Below are 15,907 nucleotides of genomic sequence, written 5' to 3'. Positions count from 1 at the left end.
CAATATTAACTGGCAGTGACATGGAGAAAAAAACTCAGAAATGTATGTGTGCAGGTATACAGTTGTTGAGCTTTATGCAATTACCTGTGATGCTCCTGATAATTCACCTAATATTTGTCTATAGTCCACCAATTGGGGCTTCCTTTTTAGGCAGTTTCAGGAATTAGTTAAGCAATTGTTAATGATTTGGTGAGCCTCCTAGCTAAAATTTAATCATTTAAGATAGTAAGCTAGAATTGCCAGCTCTGTGGAGGTCCCCATATACAGTGGGGCAAAAAAGTATTTAGTCAGCCACCAATTGTGCAAGTTCTCCCACTTAAAAAGATGAGAGAGGCCTGTAATTTTCATCATAGGTATACCTCAACTATGAGAGACAAAATGGGGGAAAAAATCCAGAAAATCACATTGTCTGATTTTTAAAGAATTTATTTGCAAATCATGGTGGAAAATAAGTATTTGGTCAATATCAAAAGTTCATCTCAATACTTTGTTATATATCCTTTGTTGGCAATGACAGAGGTCAAACGTTTTCTGTAAGTCTTCACAAGGTTTTCACATACTGTTGCTGGTATTTTGGCCCATTCCTCCATGCAGATCTCCTGTAGAGCAGTGATGTTTTGGGGCTGTCGCTGGGCAACACGGACTTTCAACTCCCTCCAAAGGTTTTCCATGGGGTTGAGATCTGGAGACTGGCTAGGCCACTCCAGGACCTTGAAATGCTTCTTACGAAGCCACTCCTTCATTGCCTGGGTGGTGTGTTTGGGGTCATTGTCATGCTGAAAGACCCAGCCACGTTTCATCTTCAATGCCCTTGCTGATGGAAGGAGGTGTTCACTCAAAATCTCACGATACATGGCCCCATTCATTCTTTCCTTTACACGGATCAGTCGTCCTGGTCCCTTTGCAGAAAAACAGCCCCAAAGCATGACGTTTCCACCCCCATGCTTCACAGTAGGTATGGTGTTCTTTGGATGCAACTCAGCATTCTCTCTCCTCCAAACACAACGAGTTGAGTTTAGACCAAAACGTTCTACTTTGGTTTCATCTGACCATATGACATTCTCCCAATCCTCTTCCAGATCATCCAAATGCTCTCTAGCAAACTTCAGACAGGCCCGGACATGTACTGGCTTAAGCAGGGGGACACATCTGGCAGTGCAGGATTTGAGTCCCTGGCAGCATAGTGTGTTACTGATGGTAGCCTTTGTTACTTTGCTCCCAGCTCTCTGCAGGTCATTCACTAGGTCCCCCCGTGTGGTTCTGGGATTTTTGCTCACTGTTCTTGTGATCATTTTGACCCCACGGGGTGAGATCTTGCATGGAGCCCCAGATCAAGGGAGATTATCAGTGGTCTTGTATGTCTTCCATTTTCTAATTATTGCTCCCACAGTTGATTTCTTCACACCAAGCTGCTTGCCTATTGCAGATTCAGTCTTCCCAGCCTGGTGCAGGTCTACATTTTGTTTCTGGTGTCCTTCAACAACTCTTTGGTCTTGGCCATAGTGGAGTTTGGAGTGTGATTGCTTGAGGTTGTGGACAGGTGTCTTTTATACTGATAACAAGGTCAAACAGATGCCATTACTACAGGTAACGAGTGGAGGACAGAGGAGCCTCTTAAAGAAGTAGTTACAGGTCTGTGAGAGCCAGACATCTTGCTTGTTTGTAGGTGACCAAATACTTCTTTTCCACCATGATTTGCAAATAAATTCTTTAAAAATCAGACAATGTGATTTTCTGGATTTTTTTTCCCAGTTTGTCTCTCATAGTTGAGGTATACCTATGATGAAAATTACAGGCCTCTCTCATCTTTTTAAGTGGGAGAACTTGCACAATTGATGGCTGACTAAATACTTTTTTGCCCCACTGTATTGACCTGGACCAGCTCTAACTTGTGACCTCATGTACCTGCAGCTGTGCTTTGGTGCTTTAAAAAAGGCAGTAGTCCCAAACTGCTTATTTTAATGTTATTGATTATTCTAGTAAATTACTTTGTTGCCAGTTGGGGATCAATTGATAATTGATACCATACAAGATTAGTTGTCAGTCAAATAATTCATTCATTTGTTTAACTATGGTTTTATCTTGTCCCAGTTAAGAGACTTTGGGGAGAGCCATCTCCCCAAATATCACACAATAGATAACAGCAAAAACCAATATAAAGTCAGTTCTCTCTTTTGTCAAGGAACAAAGAACTGTTTCTTCTTTGGGGTTTAATGCTATGCTTTTCCCATTAGGCACCACCTGTCATGGCCTATCCTGCTACAACACCAACAGGAATAATGGGATATGGAATGGTCAGTAAACATTTGTATTTTGAGTGGATTAATTTGTAGACCCCCCCCCCAAAATATATTCTGTGTGCTTGCCCACGTGTTTATGGGAGAAGACGTGTTTATAGGAGAAGAAGAAGAAGATGCCACATACCCAGTGGGCAAAAGGAATCTGTTTCAATTCTGTTTTTTCCTGGTTTGTGATCTCAGTTTGCTAGGAAAATCGTTCATGGTAAACTGCTTTGAGCATGTTATGGTGGAAAAGTGGGAGAAAAATTGTAACCATAAAGTAATAATAGAATCTTTTGCTTCCACTCTTCTGATACCTTCCAGATGTATTCCAAAATTTGTACAAATGTACTGTTAAAATTAGAGTTAACTTAAAACAGATGGGTAATGTAAGAAACATTACCCTTGCATTTAAAATCAGGCTCAACTATTACAACTGAAATCTGAAATGGAAGAAATGCCTTCTGAATAAGAGGATCATAAATGATGCTAGAACAGACATGGTGAAAGAAAGTTGTATGTATACTGTGGACTGGAGGTAATTTTTTTTCCTTCTGACTATTTGGAACGCTAGCCGTTACTGAAAGGACAGAGAGGTTATTTAGGGAAAGGTCTCTCTGGCGAAAATGTCAGCCTGATGTTTCCAGTGACTTCCTTCTGGTGGCTCTGATGGCTAACCCATTCTGATATTTCATAAATAATTTGCTGCTTTGTTAATGGAAGATGATCGTTGAAAGCATACTCTAATGGGGAACATTTCATCACTGTAATTTATTTAATTACTTTCATGACATTAATTCTGTACTTTTCTGGATTTTTAGTCATCCCAAATGGGAGGAGTACCAGTAATGACGCAACCAACTTTAATATACAGCCAACCTGTCATGAGACCTCCAAATCCTTTTGGTCCTATATCAGGAGCCCAGGTGGGTTTTGGTCTGCACTCTAAAGTCCTTAAGGTACAAGCTGTTAAGAAGAATGGAGTGAGTTGAATTATTTTTCATGGCTTGATTGTTAGTGGCAAACAGACTTATCTGATTCAGGTGTTAAACTGGTTTCGTGAGGAAACTTTCATTTTGAGCCAGATGGAATAGTCCAGACAGGTCTCAAGACCACTTGTAAAACACCAGAAGACCCCAAATGTCCTGAGATGAGAGGAGTTGAAAAGAGCCCTTGCTGAAGCAAGTTTTGACATGGCAGTCAAATTATTGGGGACGTTATAGTGAACCTGGTATAAGAAGGACAGAATAACTGCACAAATAGAGACCAAGTCGTTTCACAAGTCATAAAGAAAAATAGCATTTCTCTTATGTCAGAGAAATTGAAACTGAGGAGGTATCAGCAGAGTTACTAAGGTGAATAAAGAATGTATTTTTCAGAGGGATGTGTTAGAAGGAGAGCTCTAAAGAAATGTGTTGCACTGTCCAGATGAAATATAAGGTTTGTACTTGTATTACCTGGTTTGGATGTTTACAGCGTGCTCCCACCATGCTGATATCCTTGCTCACTTTGGGCTTTTATATTTGTAACAAATGCAAGGAAATGTTCCATTTTTGTTCCTCCCTTACACGAGATCATGAAATTTTACCCTTAAGCACATTCTTAAATCAAGATGGTACTGAATTCTGTGGTGTCTCTGTATTCACAAACCTGTTTTCCTAAGCATTCAGAAAGCATCTGGAAGGTGCTGAAACCTGAAAATAATTTTGGAAGATCAAGACCCTGATGCACATTGGGAGGGCACGTGTGTATTTGGATCCTCAGAAGGAAGCAGATACTGTAAAGCTTTACAGCATCAAACCAAAGCCAAATTATCCTAGCTTATCCAAAAAAAAGACTGAGGCCGGCAGTGTTTGCATAGCTAGGACATCTTTGAAGAGTTCAGTCATGAGCTGTTCCTTCCCCAGTATTCCTAAATGGCATGGCAGCAGAAGAATTTGTAACATGTGCCCTTTCTGAATGCCTTAATTGATCCTGGCTGTGTACTTAGAATGGGGAAATAAACTTCCTCTAGAAACCACTGTTGTTGTTAGAAGCACACCCTTAATGGAAGCATTCTCTGGGCTTGCCCTTGAATTAAACAGTTTGTCATTCCTCATTGCTCTTGGCTTTGCTTTACTGATGTCAGATTTATTAGAGTTTCTTGGTAAGAGAACAAAGGCTTGTTGTGGAGGCCTATTTGCTGGCAGGGTTTCACCTCTACTTGGCCTGCCTTAGAGTTTTGAAGGAGTTGCTCCTTTTCGGTCACCTGTTGGTGTTGGCAAGTCTTTTGTTAGTTAAGCTGCATGTGCGGGAGAACTTTCTATGTTACGTGAACTAAATATATTAACCAGAGTAACTGGAGTGAATGAGTCTTGACTTTCACCATTTGCCAGGAATCTGAAAAGACCATTCATGGCATGTCCCTATCTCTTTCTTCATTAAACATCCACACAGTTTACTCATTCTGTTCTCTTCCATATTCACCTGCTTCTTTCCAGACACACAATACTGTTCCTATCCGGTGCAGTCCTGAGTTTTGGCATTTCAGGGAGCTTGCAGGAGACTGTAAATATGACTGGTTTTAGTAACTGCTACTGTCAGAGCTTCACCCAGGGCACAACAGAAAATCTCTCTAGAAACTCAACCATCACTCAGGTCCTAACAGCAGAAAAGTCAAAACTCAAGATAGATGCTTTAATCCAAATATAAGAAGCTCTTATAACAAAGAAGGTCAGATACTGCGAAATTGGGCACTCAGACCCTCTATTTAAAACATCCCCAGGGTTTAACTCTTATGACTCTTCTTCTGCCCCAGCATGTTCTTCTGCCCGAAACTTCTTGCCGCTCATTTCCCGGTGTTGCACGTGGACAACACCTGCATTGTGTTTTGATAAAGGTCTTGTCTGGTCTCAGTCCCTTTGCTTCCAAGCCTTCCCAACATCAGCTCTCACAGCTAGAGCCATTTGTGGATTACTGATTGCTTCCTAACTGCTAAAGGGTTCACCATTTCCTTCAGGTTAAGGAAAGTTACATTAGGAGGAAGATGAACACAATATGAACAGTATTGGAAGATTTTTCTTGTAGCAAGTATTAGAATCTCTGGGTATTGCGTTTACCTGGAACTTCTAGTTCCTTGGTACCTCGAGTCTCTCTCTAAACTAGGACGTCTCTCTTGCTGTCTTTTCCAAGTGAAGGATAGGTGAAATTACTTCTGTGCAGTGGTTATTCCATGTGACAAATTCTTCCTCTTTGGAAAAGGGAAGGAACCAATTATGTAAATAGCAGGGAAGGTAACTCTGGCTCTGTTTTGCTTTGCAGCCATTCCAGGTGGAAGTAGGTATACGTCACATGTGTTTTATGGTGTTTTAACTGTTAGCTGCCCAGAGTCATGAATTTGAGGAGGACAGCCATATAAATTGAAATAAATAAATAAACAAATAAACAAAATACACCAAGCCTGTGAAGGTCTTCGGAGTAGTTGTATTGTCAACCTTCAGGAGAATGCAGCTGCCATGCAGATGATGCAAGACCTTCTGAAGGATTTGCATAAAGAGTCTTTAAACTTTATTTTCAATTTCTTTTAAACTTAGTGGTTTCTGACTATGAGTTCTGTTTACAAAGAAAGTTGTAAATTCGGTTTGCACTTAAGTTATAGTTGCAGCCTATTATTTTATCCTCTTCTTTGATTGTTGAGATTTTGTTGATAGAGTGACTTTGCTTGAACTTAGGTTTTAGGTAGTTTGGAGCCACTGGATCTAAACTAGAATCTGAATCATCTCTTATAACAGGGATGGGCAGCTTTTCAGCTTTCTGCACCTCAAGGTTGCGTCAACTGTGCACAACACGTTGAGAGCTGCACTAAAAAAGTGAAGAAGGTCAGGGCCCATTTGGGTGGAACATTCAGGAGTTCTCAAAAACTTCTGAAAAACTAAACAGGTTCCTTGAGCACCTTCAGGGGTTAAAACAATTTTGCCCCTTAAACTCCTTGAAAAATGCAAAGAGTATCCCCAGTGTTCCAGCCATAAAAGGAGCATTGTTTGCACCTCTGCTTTGTAACCACTTCTCATACTTAGGAACTTCCTCCCCATCTGTTCCCATTCAGATTTAGCAGATTGACCCTTCTTTGTAGGTCCTAGCAATGTCAGATACGTTGAGTCAGAACTTGATAGGCAATCTGATAGAATTGTCCTGCTGGATTCCTTTCTGATCTTATAACCATACTTCCTGGCACTCCTTGCATGGTTTCCTTCTAGTTTCTATTCTAGGTTAATTTATTACATCATATCTGCACATTTATTTAAGTTACAGTCCTATGTTACGGAAAGCAACATATTTCCTGTGTTACATAAATCCACGCTACAAAAAAATTATGACCACCATACCCACCACACTGAAATATTTTATATTCTGCTTTCTGTTTCCTGCAGAAAATAACTTTAAAAAAAAATTATGGGGGAACACAGTTTTGCTTCTCTCTGAGAATTGCATCACACATTGGAAAATCTTCTCTTTACCTGTATGTTCCTCATTTTTTTATTCCAACTTTCCTGCAGGCCATTCCTGCCACATAGATTGCTGCGTACTTGGTTTCTCAGCTGTGATTGCATGTTTAGCAAAAGAACACAGCTAGAACTCACTCAAATCCACAAGACCACAACATTATTGACTGTGGCTTTCTAGAGAAAGTATGGGACATCTTATTTCAGTGGTCTCTCTAGCTATCGGTCTATTCGTGGACACGGTTCAAAATGTTGGTGAGGAGGTACAAAGCCACATACAGTTGGGGACCAGCTTCTTTCTCTGTCACACCACTGTGGGAGGCACCTTTCATAAGAACACAAGAGGGCCTTGGTGATTGCTTGTAGGTCCTGAATTCCTGTTAAAGAAGAAAAAAAAAAAGATTAGCTCTTCCGCAGCAGGCAAACATTTTTTATTAGGGCTTTGGGATGTTTGCAGATGATATTGAATTTAATCATAATAGCTGCTCAGTCTCTATTTTTTTAGCTACCTTGTGCACTTTTTAGTAAAAAGGTGAGTCATGTAATAATACCAGCTTTAAGGTAACTGCTGGTATGTGACAAATAGACTGGCCTGTAGGAAGTGCACAAGGAAGTTGTGTCAATTACTGAACTCCAAGCAAGTGATTTTGGATAATATAAGCTTGTTTATTCATTTATCAAATTTCTAAGGCTGCCCAACTCCATAAAGACTTTGGGTAGTGTAGAATATTAAAAACAGTCAAAAACATTATAACCAAGAGAAAAGAGCAATAACCCTCCAAACAGTGACCAAACCATTATCTTCAACACTACATTTTTCCCAAATGGGTCTGCCGCGTTCCCTAGCATAGGGTGTAGGGGAAGAGCCAGGTTTTCATGGCTGGCTTAAACCAGGTTGGAGTACATTGATGTGCATTCATTTCCTTTGAGCAGTTTCCTCATCTGAGAGAGATGACTAGATGAAAGAAACTTCATGCAGGCATTAACGCTACCAAAGACAAAGGAACAGATGCATTTATTTAACTTTCCTGGTGAACTGATTATTCTGTGCTGGAACCAGAACATTGAAGAAATTAAAGTCCTATGGGGACAGCAGTGTTGAGCTTGGATCAGAGTGTTATTTTAGGCATTTGTGAAAAGGTCCTGTGGAATTTGACCAAGTGCTTTTAATAGTAGAATTCTGTTCTACCTTTCCACATTCAGTGTTACTGAACTATTATGTATGCGTGTGACTACAACATTCAGTTTAAAGAAATGCCAATATGGGGCTGCTGTTTGGAAAACAGTTACATGAGTATGAGGAATTAGGCTTTCAGTGTCTTGGACCTACTTGTAAATTAATGCCATATTCTAAAGATTACTAGTCTATTTTTAGCAGAAGGCAAATTCTGTCATGTCAGTTAACGTGGAACAGACAGCCACTTTCACATTCAATGTTAATAGGAATATATGTTGACAGTATGGTTTTGAACAGAATTTAAGCACAAGGGGAGCTGTCTTAAAAAGACCCCAGAACAGTAACAGGGAGGAAAAATCCCCTCCCCTCCCCCTAAATTGTGCAGCCAATCTGGGAACATGTTAATTTGAGAAATACAGAGGGGCCTTAGTCTCCAGTCGTGTTGTCTGTGGTAGACTAACAATGGAACTGTGTCAGATGGAACATATCTGAATAAGCATGTAGGCTTAGGCATATAGAAGTGCCAGATCTGGAAACAAGGCTTTTAATTTTGATTTAATTGCCTTAAGGTTCAGAAACTGCAGTAAAACAAATTGGATTGCTTATCTATTAGCCCAGTATTGTCTACTCTTGGGTAAAAGCCTGTGGCCCCTGGGCTATATGTGGCCTTTGACCTCCCCTTTTGTGGCTTTTCAACTCTTTTTGACAAAGATTATTCATAACTGATGAAAACTGTAGTGTAATCCCTAAAATAAGCATATCACTGTGCTCTTTCCCAAGTGAGTAATGTAGCTCTACCCTGCTTGCAGCTTTTGGTCCCTGAAAAAACCCTGAGTGTATCTTTTGGCAATGAAAATGTTGTCCACCCCAGTCCATTCTGCCTGGCAGCAGATCTCTAGGGCAGATCTGTTCTTTTTAACATGACTTGCCAAATGCCGAACCTGGAAACTAAATGAAAAGGAGGCTGTGCTGTGATTCTTGCTCCATTTTTTTTAATCTACATCTTCCTTTCAGAATTGGTACCTACCCCTTTTTCTCTCTCTCCCCTCCCTGTACAAAAGCACATGTAGGCCAGCCAAATAGTTTAAGCTGTGGTGAAAGGTGGGAAGTGATTGTAAATGTGTGTTGCTGATACACTGTCTCTGCCCATAATTTAAATAGAGAAAGTTACCCATCGGGTGTGAAGAATTCTCAATATGCAGCCGAAAAAGCAGAGCTGGAGTAGTTAAAAGAAATTGTCACAGACAGTCATTTTGATGAGACAAAACCAAAGTAAGGAATGTTTCATTTTGAACTCCATTGCATTCTTAATGTCCACCTCGGGTGGATTTGCTCTGGAGCACAACTGATACCAATCCGTAGCCAGATTTGTATCAGCCCCTCTTATCGCTGGTTCAAATACCTGCTGCAGATTGTCCCTTCATGTCTAGGTAGTGGTGTGAGGTCTGAATGTCAGAGGCTGTTTTGAAATGTTAACATCATATTAGGCAGCTGCTGAAAGACAGAAAGTGGATCTCTCATCTTGGCTTTATTGAGATAATTAGCCAGACCACTAACTGGCTGAGATGCCAAACATTTCTGCTAGTCATATCTAAGTATTCCCTGTTTCTAGGGGAGTCTTTATTTTGGCACCTACCATACCATTGGAGCAGAGTTGAATTTTACATGTTGTCATGATTTTTTTTTCCTTTTAGCCAGTTCACTTCAGCTGTGACTACCTTTCTCCTAACTACCTTCTCCATCATTACATTTTCTGCCTTCCTAGTTCCGTCATTGAGGCCTTCTTTTTCTCTCTCCCTTTCTGCCATCTTTTCTCCCAGCTGTCTGCCGCCTCCAGCCCATCCACTCAGAGTCCACACAGAGCTTCAGGAAAGGACCCCTTTGCAGAGGTCTCCCTCCAGGATTTCTTGTAGGACAATTTAGGTATTGCATGTTAACTTTGGGGGGCATTGGCCACTTGGATACTGCCTCATAGGAGCAAACCCTTTGTCGTAACAGAGGGCCCCTTCTTACCAATATTCACAGTCACATTAAAATATTGATCACAACGGGTAGGTCTCTTCAAAACTGCATGTTTGGATTATGTGATCTGATGCAGACCAACAAACTCTCCTGATTGTGTGAAAGGAAGCTTCCAGCATTTATCGTGGCCAGTAACATTCTGAAAACAAATTAATGTTAGTTGAAAAAGATAAATATACAGGTTTGTATGTTGGATGTGGAGGGACATCTTAATCACATCAGCTGGTAATTTGAGAGCCCCTTTTGCTATTTTCCCCTTGTGTAATAAATGAGTCCCATATCCCAGAGATCAGAATCTCTCTAGTCTGTTCTGTTGAGTATATTGAGTACATAACAAGTAGACCTATGTAGAGATTGTAAATGGCTGAACTCATTCTAGTTTATTGACACAGTCATTCTGCAAGTACTAATCTTTTTCCAGCTGTATTGTGTTCCCAGAAGAACAGTTTGTTTGTTGTTCTATCACCTTTTTTGATTCATTTGTTTTGCATTAGGTTTTAGGTTTAAAAGCCCTCCCTTGTAGTCTTTGAAAGAAAATTACTTGAGTTTATTTTAGACATCCAGAGTTTGTTTTTTAGTTGCCATAATGCCGTTTCCTTTACAGTTGACTCTGTGGTCCTCTCTAGTACAATGATGAGTTCACCCGGTGTGCCTCCGATTCTATTTCTCCATTCTCTGCATCTCCCAGAGTTGCCACCTGTAGTTTTAATTCCTTATTGGGCTAAAGGATGGCATCAATAAAACAGTTGTCATGGCTACACCACGCCCTCCATGTCTGTTGAATGGAAATAAATTGTACATTTGTGTGATGTAAGAAAGTTCTTTCCAGTAATTTATCCTTCATTGTAGAGTGATGTTGACTACATTAGAGATACTTTGGAGGCTTCCTTTAGATTTTAAACATATGGATAGCAAAAGGATGTGATAGAGGGAATTGAGATGGAGTTGTATGGAAAGAGGTAATATTGATTTCATTTTATTTCCTCAGATCCAGTTTATGTAATCATGCCAGATGGAGTGAGAACAGTTCCAGAAAGACATGTGCTTGGTGACCAACCCTTCTTTGCAGCTCAGTCAAAACGGATGTGTCTCCAGCTCTCCAGTAGAACAGACTAAATCATGCAAAGCCCACAACAGTGGTGGGAATCTCCACCAACATAAGGAAGTCTCAGCACCCTGCCACGTGGTATAAAGCCAAGAATTGCCACAAATTTGGTGTGGGATCTTTTTTCTATTTTTCCCCCTCTTGTGGTAACTTAACATGGTAGTAACTCCCACCCCCTATTTTATAACTTTGATTGGTAACCCACAAAAGAAACCACCTATTCCGCTGTGAAGGGTAAACAGTGTCCTTGGAACTGCTCTTTTGGAATGAAGAGCTGGACATCTTTTTCTCCTTAACTCCAGTGATTTTTCTCTAGAGGATCAAATCCTAATTGTTTAATTCTACAGCTTCCTCTCTTCATTCATCACAAATGTTAGACTCCATAATGAAAAGTTTAACTTAAAAAGAAAAAAAAAAGAATTATATATTCCGTTTGCATAGACATTCCTTTATGTATTATTGTTTGTATTTATTTATGATTATCAGTTTAAATAACAATGTATCACAAAGCCTCCTCTGTGGAGAAATGAATGCGGATGTATACTATTGGTCTCCCGTTCGAATTTGTTCTCTTTTATTTTTATCCAAAAGAACAATTCTAGAAATTCTCAATACGCACTCCACCATGCAGAACATTGGGTACATCCAAGGTCTGAAAAATGCCCATTGTTGAACACCCCCAGGAATTAGAGAGATCAACATACGAAGCTGCCAGTTCTGCTAAAGATTTTGTGAAGGGGGGAAACAGCTGACTGGTGGGAGCACAGTATTTTTCGACCCGGCGTCGGTGCTTCAGAAAGCTTTCCCTTGCTTTGTGCTTGGCATGCCATTTATCTTACACTTGACATACAGCCTTTCCCAAATGAATGTGAGGAATTGCTTTCACTTTCAAAGACTTTCCTTCTCTGTATAAAAGAAAAAGCAACTATGGACAATTCTGGTGTATTATTGGGGGGGGGGGAGCCTTGACTTCTTTTGCATTTGAATCATGTACCATGAAATAAAATAAAAATCTCAGAAGGGAAGTAGCATCTTTGCTATGGGCAACCCACCATGAAGTTCTCCAGTGGAAGCTCCGTTGAACATGGGTTTGTTCAGGACTACTTTCTGGTGCCCTGGGTTCTCAGCATGTAGGAATCCTTTTTGTTTTCTGATGAATTCGAAACAGCACTGTGGATCGGTGCTTTGTGTAAATACATCCTATCAGTTTAGGTGGCATTTGGGGCCTTAAGAAGGATAGTCTAGGGCATGAAAGCAATTCTGTACATGAATTAAGCATATTTGCTGCATTGTCTCTGCAGATTCTATTTTTGTTTAAAATGTTAAAATGTATGTTAGCAAAAAAGGTGGATTTTCAAATAAAATGCAGCTTCCACAAATGTTGAGTTGTGGTATGAGTCTGTGACAGTGTGGAATTTATTTCTGTAATGGTACTGGGCAAAAATATGCTTTGGCTACTGTGTAAGTTCCATAAGCGAGAAGAGAATTGCTCACTAGCTGCTACAGGTAATACTGTGTTTGGTTTTTGGACTGAGCCCTTCATACGTAGTCCTAAACTATTGTAAGTACTCATAGACAGCTACCCTTTTGAAATGTCCCCAAGTCATCAGGTCCAAATAAAGGATGTAAATTTATTTAAGAAATAATTGTTTGTGTTGTACTAAGTTCAGAACTCTTAAGTTTGTGCTGTCTTTGCTTTTCAGGAACAGGGAATCTGCAACCCCTCCAGATACTCATGAGCTAAACTTCCCAGCAGGCTCAGTCAGCATGGCATTGAGGAATGCTGGGAACTCTGGCTCAGAAAGTATGGCCATAGATTTATCTCCCCTCCTCTCCCCTCCCCTCCCCTCCCTATTGAATTTTTCACTGAAGTGGGAATTGAGTGTAGCATGGACTGCTTCAGAATGCATATCCAGGAGAATTCTAAGCTGGGTCCTGTTTCTAGATCTCTAACCTTCATGAAAGAGAGGGCCTTTTATGTAGAAGGAGCATTCATCCTACTCTTCACCTCCACAAATTGCATTTCCTGTATTCTTTTTCGCAGGGTTCTCTGAACTATCAACAAAGTCAGTAGCTTTCTTTCTGGGAGGTTGGAATTCCAAATATTACTGGTAACTCGGCCATCACTCATTTTATGTTGCTGTTCAACTTGCACTGTATTCCCGAGGACACTCAGACTGAGAGTTGCTGACAAAGCGGAGCAACTTTGCAAATATTTTGAATTGCTTATAAGGTCTGCTGCTCCTGAGCTACCTGCTTCTGTAAGCTTGGGTTAAGCATGTTTCTAGAATTACATCGGGGGCAAGTTTCCCAGTGTCTAGCAAGAAGGAAAGACAGGCCTGAATCTTTCTGTTCCAGGAGGCAGATGTTTTTTAACAGCAGGGGAAAAAAGCACCCAGAATACAGGAATCTAAGTAACTAAGAAGGCCAAAACAGCAGAATGTAATCCATGGACTACTTGTAGACTTTTTTTTTTTAAAGGAAATTCCTACCATAGTGTTCTGCTTCAAGTGAACTATAAATTGTGGTAAGCGTTGATCATTTTTCCAGTCCTGCATGCACTGAAATGTAATCCAAGGAGTAAGTAGAGTTGAATCTTTTTTGGGCATTAGAACATTGAGGTCTACAGTCAGGTCCAGAAATATTGGGACATCGACACAATTCTAACATCTTTGGCTCTATACACCACCACAATGGATTTGGAATGAAACAAACACAATGTGCATTAACTGCAGACTGTCAGCTTTAATTTGAGGGTATGTACATCCAACTCAGGTGAACGGTGTAGGAATTACAACAGTTTGCATATGTGCCTCCCACTTGTTAAGGGACCAAAAGTAATGGGACAGAATAATAATCATACATCAAACTTTCCCTTTTTAATACTTGGTTGCAAATCCGTTGCAGTCAATCACAGCCTGAAGTCTGGAACGCATAGACATCACCAGACGCTGGGTTTCATCCCTGGTGATGCTCTGCCAGGCCTCTACTGCAACTGTCTTCAGTTCCTGCTTGTTCTTGGGGCATTTTCCCTTCAGTTTTGTCTTCAGCAAATGAAATGCATGCTCAATGGGATTCAGGTCAGGTGATTGACTTGGCCATTGCATAACATTCCACTTCTGTCCCTTCAAACACTCTTTGGTTGCTTTTGCAGTATGCTTTGGGTCATTGTCCATCTGTACTGTGAAGCGCCGTCCAATGAGTTCTGCAGCATTTGGCTGAATGTGAGCAGATAATATTGCCCGAAACACTGCAGAATTCATCCTGCTGTTTTTGTCAGCAGTCACATCATCAATAAATACAAGAGAACCAGTTCCATTGGCAGCCATACATGCCCACGCCATGACACTACCACCACCATGCTTCACTGATGAGGTGATATGCTTAGGAACATGAGCAGTTCCTTTCCTTCTCCATACTCTTCTCTTCCCATCACTCTGGTACAAGTTGATCTTGGTCTCATCTGTCCATAGATGTTGTTCCAGAACTGTGAAGGCTTTTTTAGATGTCGTTTGGCAAACTCTAATCTGGCCTTCCTGTTTTTGAGGCTCACCAATGGTTTACATCTTGTGGTGAACCCTCTGTATTCACTCTGGTGAAGTCTTCTTTTGATTGTTGACTTTGACACACAAACACCTACCTCCTGGAGAGTGTCCTTGATCTGGCCAACTGTTGTGAAGGGTGTTTTCTTCACCAGGGAACGAATTCTTTGGTCATCCACCACAGTTGTTTTCCGTTGTCTCCCGGGTCTTTTGGTGTTGCTGAGCTCACCGGTGCGTTCCTTCTTTTTGAGAATGTTCCAAACAGTTGTTTTGGCCACGCCTAATGTTTTTGCTATCTCTCTGATGGGTTGGTTTTGTTTCTTCAGCCTAATGATGGCTTGCTTCACTGATAGTGATAGCTCTTTGGATCTCATCTTGAGAGTTGACAGCAACAGATTCCAAATGCAAATAGCACACTTGAAATGAACTCTGGGCCTTTTATCTGCACATTGTAATTGGGGTACTGAGGGGATATCACACACCTGGCCATGGAACAGCTGAGAAGCCAATTGTCCCATTACTTTTGGTCCCTTAACAAGTGGGAGGCACATATGCAAACTGTTGTAATTCCTACACCGTTCACCTGAGTTGGATGTACATACCCTCAAATTAAAGCTGACAGTCTGCAGTTAATGCACATTGTGTTTGTTTCATTCCAAATCCATTGTGGTGGTGTATAGAGCCAAAGATGTTAGAATTGTGTCGATGTCCCAATATTTCTGGACCTGACTGTATGTTGGTAAGCATCATCTTTGTTTTTTTCTTTTTTAAAAAAATTCTATACACTTAAGTAATTGTCTCCTCATTACAGCTGAATGAAACTAAGCGGTGCTGCTTATGATGAGATACGCTATGAAGCACAGTCATTTTCAGATTGGTGGCCACCTCTGCCCTTTGAGACATGCATTGAGACACATTCCAAAAAGTCTAGGGGTGGGGGGCTTCTAGGACTAGAAACAGAGCCAGGACAAAAACACTGCTATTTGGCAGTGGTATTGCTAGGAAGCTTGGGGACCACACCTCAAGTTGCTTCATTTCTAATACAGACATCACTGAACAGTAAGGACTTCTTGTACACTGGTTCATTCAAGTCATTTCTTGAACATTTGATCAAATGAAGATCTGGAAACGATTTTGGCCCTGGGGAAGAACACTCTGCATAGGGTGTTAATCTCCCTCAAACTGAACTAGTCTCCACTATTTACAGAGGTCCATGTTGGTCTTCATAACAATATGAAATTGATTTCCCACACCTCCTTTCGAGGATACCTTCTTTCCACTTTCTGCATTCCCAAGATGTG

At 40.7% G+C, this 15,907-nt stretch overlaps 1 protein-coding gene across 10 annotated transcripts in view; it reads left to right on the top strand.

The window, feature by feature from the left end:
* Nucleotides 1-12,443, top strand: part of PICALM (phosphatidylinositol binding clathrin assembly protein) — an 82,005-nt gene extending 69,562 nt beyond the window's left edge. For 9 of the 10 annotated variants that reach the window (XM_088140527.1, XM_088140526.1, XM_088140528.1 and 6 more), the window contains 4 exons: nucleotides 2,235-2,294; nucleotides 3,101-3,205; nucleotides 9,758-9,860; nucleotides 10,948-12,443. In XM_088140527.1, the coding sequence (XP_087996653.1) occupies nucleotides 2,235-2,294; nucleotides 3,101-3,205; nucleotides 9,758-9,850 (258 nt within the window). In that variant the 3' untranslated portion in view covers nucleotides 9,851-9,860; nucleotides 10,948-12,443. The remainder of the gene's footprint in view (nucleotides 1-2,234; nucleotides 2,295-3,100; nucleotides 3,206-9,757; nucleotides 9,861-10,947) is intronic. The other variant, XM_088140529.1, reaches the window with a different exon arrangement.
* Nucleotides 12,444-15,907: the final 3,464 nt, after the last annotated feature.

This window comes from Python bivittatus, unplaced genomic scaffold (genome assembly GCF_059951505.1).
Source record: "Python bivittatus isolate LINGU-HERP-01145 unplaced genomic scaffold, Pbiv_v1 ctg000340_np1212, whole genome shotgun sequence".
NCBI classification, from domain to species: Eukaryota; Metazoa; Chordata; class Lepidosauria; order Squamata; family Pythonidae; genus Python; species Python bivittatus.
Note: the sequence above shows the minus strand (reverse complement) of the source record. Positions and strands in the feature narration are given on the sequence as shown.